The sequence below is a fragment of the Amphiura filiformis genome, chromosome 3 (genome assembly GCF_039555335.1).
Source record: "Amphiura filiformis chromosome 3, Afil_fr2py, whole genome shotgun sequence".
NCBI lineage: Eukaryota > Metazoa > Echinodermata > Ophiuroidea > Amphilepidida > Amphiuridae > Amphiura > Amphiura filiformis.
The window spans coordinates 85,700,607-85,714,878 of NC_092630.1; the positions used below are offsets into that span (position 1 = coordinate 85,700,607).

At 35.5% G+C, this 14,272-nt stretch overlaps 1 protein-coding gene across 1 annotated transcript; it reads right to left on the minus strand.

Moving 5' to 3' along the window:
- Positions 1-3,586: 3,586 nt before the first annotated feature.
- Positions 3,587-6,780, minus strand: LOC140147571 (retinol dehydrogenase 7-like). The gene is made up of 4 exons (XM_072169351.1): positions 6,736-6,780; positions 4,878-5,158; positions 4,332-4,495; positions 3,587-3,900 (listed from the first exon to the last, which is right to left on the minus strand). The coding sequence occupies exons 1-4, from the start codon at positions 6,778-6,780 to the stop codon at positions 3,677-3,679; spliced, it is 714 nt and encodes a 237-aa protein (XP_072025452.1). The 3' UTR covers positions 3,587-3,676.
- Positions 6,781-14,272: the final 7,492 nt, after the last annotated feature.

Here is a 14,272-nt window from a genome sequence, read left to right on the forward strand (position 1 = left end):
AACACAAAGAGCGGCAACCATGATCAATAAAGGTTAGCCAGTATTCGAAATATCATAGTGTCCCTGCAAAACTTGTTCATCTAGCCTAGGCTAATCATTATAGGCCTATAAGCAACAAATTCGGACATTTCTATGCTGACCGGTGATCACTGATCACGCTGCAAATTATTAATGCCCATTGTAAGACAAACAAGACCATCCGAGACAGAGAAACTGTGAGAGAAGATCAATCATCAAATTGATAAACATACCTGCTAGCTGCTCCGAGGCTGCTCGTGTGTTTACTCCGAAACTAACGCTTTCATAGAAATCTTCATCAAAAAGGAGGTAATCCAAATGTTCTAACGTATCTGCTTCCAGACCAACATGAAACGGTATGATCCTATTCCATTCACACACTGACACACACTTACATAAATGATCCGATAGATGCAATCCAGTGCATACAAAGTTGACTGTTTACATCATCCACCAGTCAGTTTCAAAATGCGATTAAATTGGATAATTATAAAGCAGTTGAGTCAGGAATAATAGACAAAGGGATAGGCATCCTAGTATGCTGCCCTCTTTCGAAATATGTATCCTAGGTCTCACAATAGGCGGATTAGCGGCCATTTTGTCTTCGACATGATTTTATTCACATGTCCTTATATTTTAGTACACAAATATACAAGTTAACAGGTTTACAATTTTAAAATTATATTTTGAGTATACAATATATTCTGTAGTAAATAGATCAAATGACAATGATTGTTTAGGTATTATATGCTTGATAGAATTAAACTGTTTGAACAGCTAGTATTCTCCTCCGCCGTCAGTGTGATTCCAGTCACTCCACGTACCGTGTTGCGAAGGTGGAGGAGTCTAAAGCTGTATTGACGAACACGCATGCGTTAAAAAATATGTAGTCTAAGTCGAACAATAGCGTGACGTAGCTTCCGGCATTGTTCCTATGCACTTTCACCCTCCTGGTTGAGTGCGCTAGCTCACAACGATTTTGTAGATGAATGCGCAAGAAAATGACGTTAAGGCGAGTGGGAGGACTGGTGACGGGAGATATATTTTTCCAGTTTTAGCTGTTTCATCAACAACAAAAAAACTTCTTAATACTTATACATTGAGCTTATAAGAAGTGAGTAAAGGAAGCCAACAATTGCGTTTGTATTTCCATATAGATCTTGCAGTTGTTCAGTTAAGGCCAATATAATACGTCAATTAACGGATAGATTTAGGTTTTTTACCCCTCACGAGAAAAACCATTCATATGGGGCGGCAATTATGGACCTCCTTTACAGAACCCATGCCATTCTCGTTAGTAATAACTGCCGGGGAGGTTTGCTGTCCATTTTAAGCTGAAATAACAGTTCTATGGGAGGACATAAAGTCATAATAAAAAAAAAAACAAATTTGGCCGATTCCATTTAGGTGCAAGTTGGGACATGTGTAAATATTACAAATATGCAAAAAATAAGGTTTGAAAAAAATGAACCAATTTCATAATTATAAGATGGTGCATTATGGCTTTGAAAGGTTTAATTTTGGACACAGGAAACCAAATGATTTGTGACAACTTGCACCCGCAGATAACCTTTCAATTTTGATTACTTTGTGGCATATTTTTGCGCTCTCTGCGCAATAATCTTGGCAAAAGGCGCCTGCTCATGCACCCATGATGATGAAAGTAATAGTGTGCGTAGACACGGAAATCATTACATTGACATTTTAATCTATTGTTAACATTTGAATGAGTAAATGCATCTCAAGAACTGTCCTACATCCTCAAATGGTTTTATGACTCGATTTATTATTTTAACATTCAATTTTGAGCATGAGCAATAATTGTTGATTAAATATACACCTTACCTTCATTATTAAGATTCAAGTGAAAATATGTATAGAAAAGGATAAAAAAAGAACCATAGGATTCATGGTCTGTCTGTTGAAGAAAGGGGAATCTTTTTTTGGTGCCAAAATTTACAATGCAAATTTGCTGAATAAGAGAATTTGAAAATTGCTGCAATATTTTATGGCATTTTGATGATAAAATTCCAGAAAAAGGGGTCAATCGGGTAGGAAGAATATGTTATTAGGCCTACTAACATAAATGTTGATGATGTAGTAATGGTTGAGCAAAGTTTTAGATTAGCATCTTTATCTTTATCAATAAATATATTGACCATGATAGCTATTATATTTTATTGATGACATTGGTGATATTGATATTGATAAAGTAGCTATATTACTAGTGATAAAAATATTAATAACGAAGTAGCTGTACTGTATCTACTGTAGATATTGGTGTTGAGGAAGTGGCGATCTACTGCTGATATTGTTGTTGATAAAGTAGTGATCTACTACTGCTGATATTGATATTTATGAAGTAGCTCTCTACTGCTAATATTGGTATTGATGAAGTAGCTAATCTACTGCTGATATAGGTATTGATGAAGTAGCTATCTACTGCTGATATAGGTATTGATGAAGTAGCCATCTACTGCTGATATTGATATTTGTGAAGTAGCCCTCTACTGCTAATATTGGTATTGATGAAATAACAACTACTGAGCATGCTGAGTGTATTGATTAAGCATGAAGGAATAATCTACGTACTGCAGATATTGGTATAGATGAAGTTGCTAATCTACTGTTGATATTGGTGTTGACGAAGTTGCCATCTACTGCTGATATTGGTGTTGATAAAGTAGTGATCTACTGCTGATATTGATATTTATGAAGTAGCTCTCTACTGCTAATATTGGTACCGTATTGATGAAGTAGCTAATCTATACTGCTGATATAGGTATTGATGAAGTAGTTATCTATACTGCGGATATTGGTATTGATGCAGTAGCTATCTACTGCTGATATAGGTATTGATGAAGTAGCTATCTACTACTGATATTGGTATTGATGAAGTAGCTATCTAACTGCTGATATTGGTATTGATGAAGTAGCTATTCTACTGCTGATATAGGTATTGATGAAGTAGATGTCTACTGCTGATATAGGTATTGATGAAGTAGCTCTCTACGGCTAATATTGGTATTGACGAAGTAGCTATCTACTGCTGATATTGGTATCGATGAAGTACCGGTAGCTATCTACTGCTGATATTGGTATTGATGAAGTAGCTAATATACTGCTGATATTGATGAAGTAGCATTCTACTGCTGATATTGGTATTGATGAAGTAGCCATCTACTTCAATATTGATATTGATGAAGAAGCTATGTACTAATGATAAAATTGTCTTTATTTGTGGGGGGGGGGCTACTTTGGTAACCAGTCATGGGAAAAGGAGATTAGTGTTTTTGATGAAAAATGATGTAAGTAAAACGTTGACATGGTTGAGCAAAGTTTTAGATTAGAATATTTATCTGGGATCTGTATGATACTTATTTGCTATTGCTACTCTTTATAGTAGAAATTCGTCATCATGGGACGTATGCTGCAGATAAAGTAGCTCATTTTGATCACTGGCACATCCCTGTTTTGAATGTTCTCAAACTGGTAACATCTCCCTAAAATATATACATTTATAGCGCATTTTCGGATGATAGAATCCTAATAGATAATTCAAGTTGTAAACATGGTATAAAAGTCATTTGTCAAATGTGCTACCGGCAATGTTGAGGTTTGGTATGAAAGTACATCTGCCATGCATGCATGTGGCCCGCTACCGGCAATGTTGAGGCTTGGGTAGTGGAAATAGTTTATCTTTGACCAAATCACTAATAAATGCTGGTAAAATATTCAAAGGTCGTACAACAAATCTCACAATGCCTCCAATTGGATATCGTTTCCATGGATACCAAGCAAACAACGCATGCTCAATAGCATCGGTAACTAGATAAAGTCTTGGGTCGGATGCCTTAGCTGCTAGTCCTGAACGCTCCTTCACTGTAACAAATGCAATAAAACAAAAGAAATATATACAGTAATGTCAAATTAGAAAATACATGCATTTGAAGAGAAAAAATCATCAGGAAAACAATTGAAACTTCTCGCGATTAAAGTAAAACTGATATCATTGCTGTTTTTCTTATGTTAATATTGTTATTTTAATTGTATATATATATTGTCGTTGTTTTGTGCTGTTGCTTGACTTAATAATTATTGTTATTATTTACAGGGTGAATAGACACAAAAATATTAAACTTTCTCAATTAATATCTGCTGAGCCATCTTTCAAACTCATGCTGACGGTTTGCTTTATCAACTTATGGAACAAGAAAGTGTAGGTCTACTAAAGGAGCTCTAAGACGCTACCAAACATGGGTCCCTATTCACCCCTGTCCCTATTCACTCAGTTTTACGGTAGGCCTGCTCACTTTGATCAATACACTGTCTGCCGTATTCGACTCTCTGTCTCTGCGACATTCTGTTCCATACCATCTCTAGCTTTTCAGCAACCGTGTTTTCATTATTCATTTGAGTACGAAAATATCCTGGTTGTATGATATGAACAGAGATCGAATAGCTACGCATTTGTAGTCTACAGGATATGGAAATGAAAAGGAAAAAACAATCGTGTTAAAAGGGCATTATGAAATCAAACATCATGCTAAATCTTATAAGAAAATGTCGAGAGATGCCTGCTTCATTCTTAGTGAGTAAAAGTAATCTTAAGCATAATGTCATCAATAGGCCTATTAGCAAGAGCAAATAAATCATCAAAAGTTAATAAAAGGGTATATGGTGTGGAATGAAGTCCAACCCTCTCCTTACATTAAACAACCTTCTAATAAGCTTCATTGCAGCGTAGATTCTTCCTATCAACAAACATGCGTATTAGATCTTGATAATTTCAACTACTATTATCATGAATTATACCTATTTTATTCTTCAGTACATTGGGGTGGGGTTAGTAAACTAACCTTAAGCAATCTGAGAAGGCTTCCAGGCCACACTTAGCCATTTCGTATCCGCCAGAAGACAACGGCATCATGGCAATTCCACTGGACACATTGACAATACGACCTCTAGCTCTTTTCACCAATGGCAAGAACACATTGGTGACTTCAACAGGGCCTAGAAGGTTGACTTCTAATATTGAGCGGAAATCTTCCCTTGTCCACCAATCATAATAACCAGGGTTAACGGGAACACCGGCGTTGTTAACTAAACCCCATAAACCTTCTGAAAGACAGAGAAGGAACTAGACTTAGCTGTGGTCTAAGACCACGAACACAGCCGTGTTTTGACGCCTTAATGACCTTTGACCTCAAAATATATAAAACGCCCATAGACATTGGCTAATGTCAATGTATGGGTGCAAGTAGCACCACTTTGCTATGTTATTTGTGGCAGAAAGGGGCATTTTGAAGGTTTTTCGTCTCAGACCGGAAATGACCCCTTAATGACCTTTGACCCCAAATGAAAAAATACCACATGTACAATAGGTAAACACAATTCACGTGTGAATATACCATCACCCTCCAATGTTTTTCTTAGCAAATAACAAATTTTGAAGGTTTTTCGTTTTATACCGGAAGTGACCCCTTAATGACCTTTGATTCCAAATTTGTGAGGACCCCATAGACACTGGGTAATTACAATGCATGTGTGCAAGTGGCGTCACTGTCATACGTAATTTGTGGAAGAAGAAGCATTTTAAAGGAATTTCGTTTTATACCGGAAGTAGCCCCTTAATGACCTTTGACCCTAAATGAAAAAATACCACAAATGCACAGAGTAACTACAATTTATTTGTGAACATACCGTTACTGTCCTATGTTTTTCTTAGCAAATAAATTTTTTGAAGGTTTTTCGTTTTATACCGGAAGTGACCCCTTAATGACCTTTGACCCCAAATCTGTGAGGACCCCATAGACACTGGCTAATAACAATGCATGTGTGCAAGTGGTGTCACTCTCCTACGTAATCTGTGAGAGAAGAAGCATTTTGAGTTGAAATCACGTTTTTGACCCCTATGACCCCTGTTTGACCTTTGACCCCACGAGTTTCATGTGACATGTAGGGGCATGGTCAATGATGGTTGTGACCAAGTTAGGTCAAAATCGGTGCAAGCATGTAAGTGCTAGAGCAAATGTAGTGGTCGGCAGAAAGAAGAAAGAACCTGTAAGAAAAAGACACAGCCGTGACTAACGTCACGGCTGTGTAACAAGCAAGATTACATTAGCAAGCAATGTGCTATATCATTACGTGTAATACTGTACTAAGAAAGGAAGTCGATTCAAGTTCCAGTTCGATATTCAGTCTCTATGTGAAAGAGTGAAAAACAGCTAAAAAAGAGTGGGTTTTCCACTCCTCCTTGGAGCCGTATGAGTGACCACTCTTTTTAGAATGAAATTCGCTCTCCAAAAAGAGTGAATTCACCATTAAGAAAAGAGTGAATAAAATCACACTTTTCTTTCTCACTCTTTTGGGAGAGTGAAATTCACTTTAAAAGGAGTGGTCACTCGTGCGGCTCCAAGCAGGAGTGGAAACCCTACTCTTTTGAGTTGTCACTACATGGCTCCAAAGAGGAGTGGACGAACCACTCCTTTGAATTTAATAGCTCTGCAATAAAGAAAATATATACCTCAGTGGCAGTTTAAGTTGGATTAAGACGTTTCCTTTCTCTTGACCCAGAGGCAGACATTAAAAGTGTTCACTTGATTGTTGGGAATGGCCTTCTTTTACTTGATCTTTAGTCTTTAGTTCACCGTTTACACAAACAAACAAACAAACATTAACTTACTAACCTGCCTTGTCTGTAAGCAATTCATTTACAATATCAAACGCAGCCTTGATACTTTCACTTTTCGATACATCCATCGGGATGGTCAGAAGACGACCAGACGATGCATTCTTTAAGGTTTGTGCCCCTTCTGCCGTAAGGCAAGTAGCAATCACGTGGCATCCTTTCAAATCAAGACATTTAGCTAGTACGTTACCAAATCCTGTGTCACAACCAGTAATCAAAATATATCGACCCCTTGCTTTAGATTTAATTTTGTTTAATAAAAAGAAAAATAATGCCAAAACAACGATAGAACTGAATAAAAGGAGCCACATTGTGTAGCTGACTTTATATCATGGGTTCGTTGTAAACCTACGCCAAAACCGGATATGAATATGACCCATGTATCACGTTGTGATTGCCGTGAACTTTGAACTGTTTGGCTTATTGACCGTAAATTATATTGTGACTGTAAACAAAACTCAGTTATTATCGATGTGATTACAACTTCATTATTAGAATCATTCCTATAAAAAAATCCATCTGCAGCAAACCTATTGTTTTGTATTCAAACGTATCCATGGAAGTTGCTTTGAAATATTAATACAGACCGCAAAAGAACAATTAAGTTATCGTCACCCCTGTATATCCTAAACAAAGACAGGTGTGTCATAATTAGAAGCTGAATTTATAGTAGTTCGGAATCAAGACCTTATTCGTTGAAATCGGTCAAGAAATGAAGACACGATGATCCAAAATACCAAGGAAGATGCGAATTCAAAAGTTACAGTTTGCTCAATTGGATGCTCTATTGATTTACACAAAGCGTTCTTGAACTTGAGAACTATCACCATGTTTTCCATTTAATAGAACATAGCTATCTACTGCATAGTGATATCAATATTGCATTAATAACAAAGTAACTATATCTATAATACTACTGATTAATGCATTGACCAAGATCATGAGATAGCTATTTATTGATGACATTGGTGATATTGATATTGGTATTGATAAGGTAGCTATTATACTGGTGATAAAAATATTTATAACGAAGTAGCTATATCTACTGTTGATATTGGTGTTGACGAAGTAGTGATCTACTGCTGATATTGATATTTATGAAGTAGTTCTCTACTGCTAATATTGGTATTGATGAAGTAGTCATCTACTGCTGATATTGGTATTGATGAAGTAGCTATCTACTGCTGATATTGGCATTGATGAAGTAGTCATCTACTGCTGATATTGGAATTGATGAAGTAGTCATCTACTGCTGATATTGGTATTGATGAAGAAGCTATCTACTATTGATATTGATGAAGTAGCTAATATAGAGGGTATACAATACGACTCTCATGACAGAGTCATCCCCATGTAAATAAAAGTCTGTCCTCCATAAGGTCCCACAGGGCAATTCGCATGATAGTAAAACAAAATAGGCGATAGGTATGAATGGTTGTGGAATCGATCTAGAGACGTCATCTTAAGCTCTCTTAGAACTGTCGTCCGGCATGGCTGCCATTTCAATTGTTATACCGTTCCGATTGATTTACTACATACACTCTATACTGCTGATACTGGTATTGATGAAGTAACTATCTACTGCTGATACAGTTATTGATGAAGTAGTTATCTACTACTGATATTGGTATTGATGAAGTAGCTAATCTATTGCTGATATTGGTGTTGATGAAGTAGCTAATCTACTGCTGATATTGGTATTGATAAAGTAGCTATCTACTGTTGATATTGGAATTGATGAAATAGTCGCCTACTGTTGATATTGGTGTTGATTAAGTAGATATCTACTGTTGATATTGGTATTGATGAAGCAGCTATCTATTGCTGATATTGGTATTGATGAAGTAGCTATCTACTGCTGATACTGGTATTGATGAAGTAGCTAATCTACTGCTGATATTAGTATTGACGAGGTAGCTATCTACTGCTGATATTGGTATTGATGAAGTAGTCATCTACTACTGATATTGGTATTCATGAAGTAGCTATCTACTGCTGATATTGGTATTGACGAAGCAGCTATCTACTGCTGATATTGGTTTTGATGAAGTAGCTAATCTACTGCTGATATTGGTATTGATGAAGTAGCTATCTACTGCTGATATTGTTATTGATGAAGTAGCTATGTACTACTGATATTGGTATTGATGAAGTAGCTAATATACTGCTGATATTGGTATTGATGAAGTAGCTATGTACTGCTGATATTGGTATTGATGAAGTAGCTATCTAATGCTGATATTGGTATTGATGTAATAGCTAATCTACTGCTGATATTGGTATTGATGAAGTAGCTATCTACTGCTGATATTGGTAGTATTGATGAATGAAGTAGCTGTCTACTACTGATATTGGTATTGATGAAGTAGCTAATCTACTGCTGATGGGTATTGATGAAGTAGGTATCTACTGCTGATATTGGTATTGATGAAGTAGGCATCTACTGCTGATATTTGTATTGATGAAATAGGTAATCTACTGCTGATATTGGTATTGATGAAGTAGCTATCTACTGCTGATATTGGTATTGATGAAGTAGCCATCTACTGCTGATATTGGTATTGATGAAGTAGCTAATCTACTGCTGATGGGTATTGATGAAGCAGCTCTACTGCTGGTATTGGTATTGATGAAGTAGGTGTCTACTGCTGATATTGATATTGATGAAGTAGATAATCTACTGCTGATATTGGTATTGATGAAATAGCTATCTACTGCTGATATTGGTATTGATTAAGTAGCTAATCTATTGCTGATATTGGTATTGATGAAGAGGTATCTACTGCTGATATTGGTATTGATGAAGTAGCTATCTACTGCTGATAATGGTTTTGATAAAGTACCTAATCTACTGCTGATATTGGTATTGATGAAGTAGCTAATATACTGCTGATTTTGGTATTGATGAAGTAGCTATCTACTGCTGATATTGGGTATTGATGATGTAGCTATCTACTGCTGATATTGGTATTGATGAAGTAGCTATCTACTGCTGATTGGTGTTGATGAAAAAGCTATCTACTGGCACTATTGATATTGGTATTGATGGCGTAGCTATACCCACGGCTGATATCGGTAGGCTAATGATGGGGTAGCTACCTATTGGGGTAGCTACCTACTGATATTGGTGTTGATATAGTAGCTGTCTACTGCTGATATCGGTGTTGATGAAGTATCAATCTACTGATGATATTGGTGTTGATGAAGTAGCTATTTACTGCTGATATAAAGTTTCGCGGGAAAAGCAGTGGACCGTAGCATCTGTGATTTAGCCATCAGACATGATGGCGAAAGCTAAGAAATGTGTGTAAATTCTATATTGGATTTGACTAACATAATCATTCCTATACAATCTCTTTTGCTACATTGGTAACCTAGCTATTATAGATAATGTTAAGCGCGGGGTATTTACTATTTAAAATAGATTTTTATACCGGTGCAGTCGCTCATATAATGGATGCTATGATTCTTATTAAATTCGATGATGAAGTTATTTAGGCATGAAACTAATTACCAATCTTATTCTTGATAATTATTATCGGAATTAATACTAACACGTTACATAATTGCCTCATGTCCACTGGAAATTATTGTAGGTGCGACGAATGTGTTTTCACGGGCGAATGTGAATTACGTTGCATAAAAGCATGAACATTTATTTAACTTTTTCGAGTTCACACACCTTTTGTGCTTTGACATCTCAGTTAAGATTTCGATATTACTGCAAAGATTTGATAATTAGCTTAAAATGTTTTTGTGACACGTAAACTATCGCGGATAACGGTACAATTTGACAGCAAGGGTTCTTAAGAAGATTAATTCGCCACTTTTGCATTAGCCTCTGCAGTGAATTGAGGCATCCTTGAAATATAAATTCATCATCCATTTTTGCATGAGAGCAGCTCAGTGGCATAGCTGGAATTTTTGCCGGGGGTAGTAGCCTGTATGCCCCCCCCCAAATGGTGAAGGTGTGGATGTGACGCTCCCCCACCCTAATCGACAAAAAATGTGCACTTTTCAGAGTAAAAATATTAAGTAAAAAGAAATACTAACAAAGGGACCATTTTTCATGTTAACTGTATGTAGCTTACAAAGGTTCATTTTTAGATGGATATACTCCACTTTTTGTATGAGTTTTGTAGGAAATATGTCCACATTTGGCAGCAAAATGTCTCATCCTTCCCTTGGTGATGCCTACCATGCCTACGGGCATCTTTGTTAAGATTTTAACCTCGATACTCCGTCTTATTTGGATGTTCTATTAATATTTTAAAAAAGAAGTTAAAATTTTGCCTTACTAAATAATTGTTCATGGCGAAAATGAGAATTTCCTCACCCTCTTGCATTTTTCTCTCCTTTTCTCTTGCACTTGGAGGGGGTGGCTGGGCCAAAATCCAATAATTTTGCTAGGAAAAATTTCCCCTTGTCCCCCGGCAGCTACGCCACTGGAGCAGCAATATCCGATGCTCCTACATCTTCCATCAACCAATGCCTTGCATTTTGTAAATTGCAAAACATGATTGTTGGGATCATGGTTGGAGCCAAAGAGTCCTACTAATATAATGATTGGTGACTATTAACACTAATTCATAGATCATAATTAAGCTGTCAGTTAGAATAACGATTGAAACAATTTATGATCCGATGAATTTACAATATATTTTTGTGTCTGGAAGCTAGTACAAGGAACTTATACGATGTCCTCAATGCCATACAAGTTTATGTGGTGAACTACCTGGAAGCCATGTTAAAATTAGGTCATAACAATAACCCCTCTGACAATAATCTGAGCATGCCTCATTTTTGCCGACAAAGGTTTTCCTTGTCTAGACGTCTACTCTACACATTATAACAATTAGGGCGTTAAAGGAATAATGTATGATTTCCTTCAAATTTTAAATTTGTTTTTCTATACTCAAAATGCTGAAATAATACTATAGTAATAATTGTCGGGAAGAGTTTCTGTTCATTTTGAGCTTAAATAACAAGGGAAAGTGAAAGAACACCCAACTGGCTATAATTTTGGCTGTTTAACACGCAGTTCTATAGGACAAAAGTCATAATTCATGAATTATGACTTTATGTCGACCCAGCAAACACAAAACGATTTAAAAACATTTTAAATAAGTTATATTTTGGGTTTTGGTTTAGGTAAAAACGTTTTAATAACATTAAAATGTCGGGTTATATAAAGGTCATGATAACGTTTTAAAACGTTTTGTATGAAAACACAACAATATTTTTTAATGTTTTCATAAAATGTTATTGTAAACTTTTTTTGCAAACATTTTTGCTAAATATTGTGTCAATACTTAAATAACATTATGTTAAAATATTTGAACCCAGCAAACACAGAAATGTTCTTAAAATGTTTTTTCAAAACCTTTTAATAACATTTAAATGTCGGGTTATTGAAAGGTCATGAAAACGTTTTTAAAACGTTATTGAAAATATTTTGGGCAAACATTTTTCGCAAAATATTTTTTTGGAATGTTATTAAAACGTTTTTATACCCTTTATACAACCCGACATTTAAACATTTTCTGTAAAACATTTTTGTTTGCTGAGCAGTAGATTATCAAAAAATGTTTTTTAAGGTTTATGAAAACGTTAATACTCTTAATATACCCTTTATATAACCCGACATTTAAACGTTTTCTGACAACCTTTTATATATAACCTTTTGCGAATGATGTCGAAAACATTTGTGTTTGCTGGGGAGCTTTGCTCTGTTGACCTACAAATACAACAAATTTGGCTGATTCAATTTTGGTGCAAGTTGGGACATGTGTAAACATTAGAAATATATTCATATTATAAGATCGTACATTATGGCTTTAATCACAAAAACGGTACAGGAATTTAAACCACGAATTTGCCACTTCACTAGCTATTTATATACCTCGGATACTGGTATTGAAATTTAGTGACAATCTAATACTGATTTTGTATAACACATTACACTATAATAGTAATGACTTGGAAGTTTTAAAGATACGTCTGGAGTTGTTGTTTACAAGTCAATACTGCATGAGGTTAGCAGGAGAAATAAAATTCCACAAAGTGGGACCTATGACAAGCGTAATGCTCAATATAAAATCAATTGGAAACCAATGTTTTCAATAGAAATGCCAAAATAATATCAGAAAATAGAGTCCACTGCTGATATTGGTGTTGATGAAGTAGCATTATAGAGAAGTTCTATACTGCTGATATTGGTGTTACTTTTAAGTAGCTTCCTACTGCTGATTTGGTTGAAGTAGCTATCTACTTCTGATATTGGTATTGATGAAGTAGTTATCTACTGCTGATATTGGTATTGATGGAAGTAGCTATCTACTGCTGATATTGGTTTGATGAAGTAGTTATCTACTGCTGAAATTGGAATTGATGAAGTAGCTATCTACTGCTGATATTGGTATTGATGAAGTAGTTATCTACTGCTGAAATTGGTATTGATGAAGTAGCTATCTACTGCTGAAATTGGTATTGATAAAATAACTATCTACTACAGATATGGATGAAGTATATATTTACCGTTGAATATGGTGCTTATAAAGTAGCTACCTACTGCTGATTGAAATTGGTATTGATGAAGTAGCTACCCCTGCTGATATTGGTAGGCTATTGCTGGAGTAGCTACCTACTGCTGATACTGATGTTGATAAAGTAGCGATCTACTGCTGTTATTCTGATATTGGCGTTAACAAAGTCGTTCTGCTTATAATATATTAAGAACAAGTTTTTTTTATATATTTTTTTGTTGAGAACAATCTTAAAAGTCTAAAAACCAATAATTATACAGTACAATGAAACATGAAACGTCTGGACTTGACGTTTACAATAACAAGTCAGAACTGCATGTGTTTGACAAGAAAGATTAAATCCACAAAGTGGTAGCCTTTACCGACTCATGGAGGATGGAAGCCTATGAATCTGAGCAGTGTGCGATTGTAGCGAAAATAGTTTGAATTACGACCTTAAAATCAAGACAGAAAGGCCAGAATAAAATACGTTACTGATGCTTTAATAATTAATGTACCAGTAATGCGTGTTCTCATCAGTAACACCACCTACACCAGTAATGCATGCTCTCATCAGTAACCACAATTACTACCTACAGTGTCCAGAGGGTAAATGTGACTAGAATATAATATCAGGTTCGTTGACCTGAAACAGATTCAATTATTTTGCAAGGTGACACTGAGTAAATGGTCTTTTTGGTATAATGTTATTACTTCTCCTGAAGACAAAATATTACTAATTTAGAATATAACAGCTTATGAAAAGTGTACACCTTGTAATATGGCATGTCATGTAACTCGGCAGATACAATCTTATTGAAATAATATACACCCAGCTTGTTTGGGTATTAGCATGCAGATATCTTACGAACTTAAGGCCTGAAATAATTTGGTGTAATAAATTACGAGTTTCTATGACCTCTATGATAGATTACTATGTATACTTCCAGTTATGCATCTCACTAATAAATTCACTAACTCAATGTTAGAGCCAATGTCACCTTAATACCTGTTGACTAATAAATGTCCAGATGCCACA

Excerpts from the sequence above, each read along its gene's own strand:
- LOC140147571 (XM_072169351.1), bottom strand. The coding sequence starts at position 6,780 with ATGGATGTATCGAAAAGTGAAAGTATCAAGGCTGCGTTTGATATT. Across the intron at positions 5,159-6,735 it reads TCAAGGCTGCGTTTGATATT|TTCCTTCTCTGTCTTTCAGA; the intron begins GTAAATGAATTG and ends AGCTAAGTCTAG. Across the intron at positions 3,901-4,331 it reads CAGACAGTGTATTGATCAAA|TGAAGGAGCGTTCAGGACTA; the intron begins GTGAGCAGGCCT and ends CATTTGTTACAG.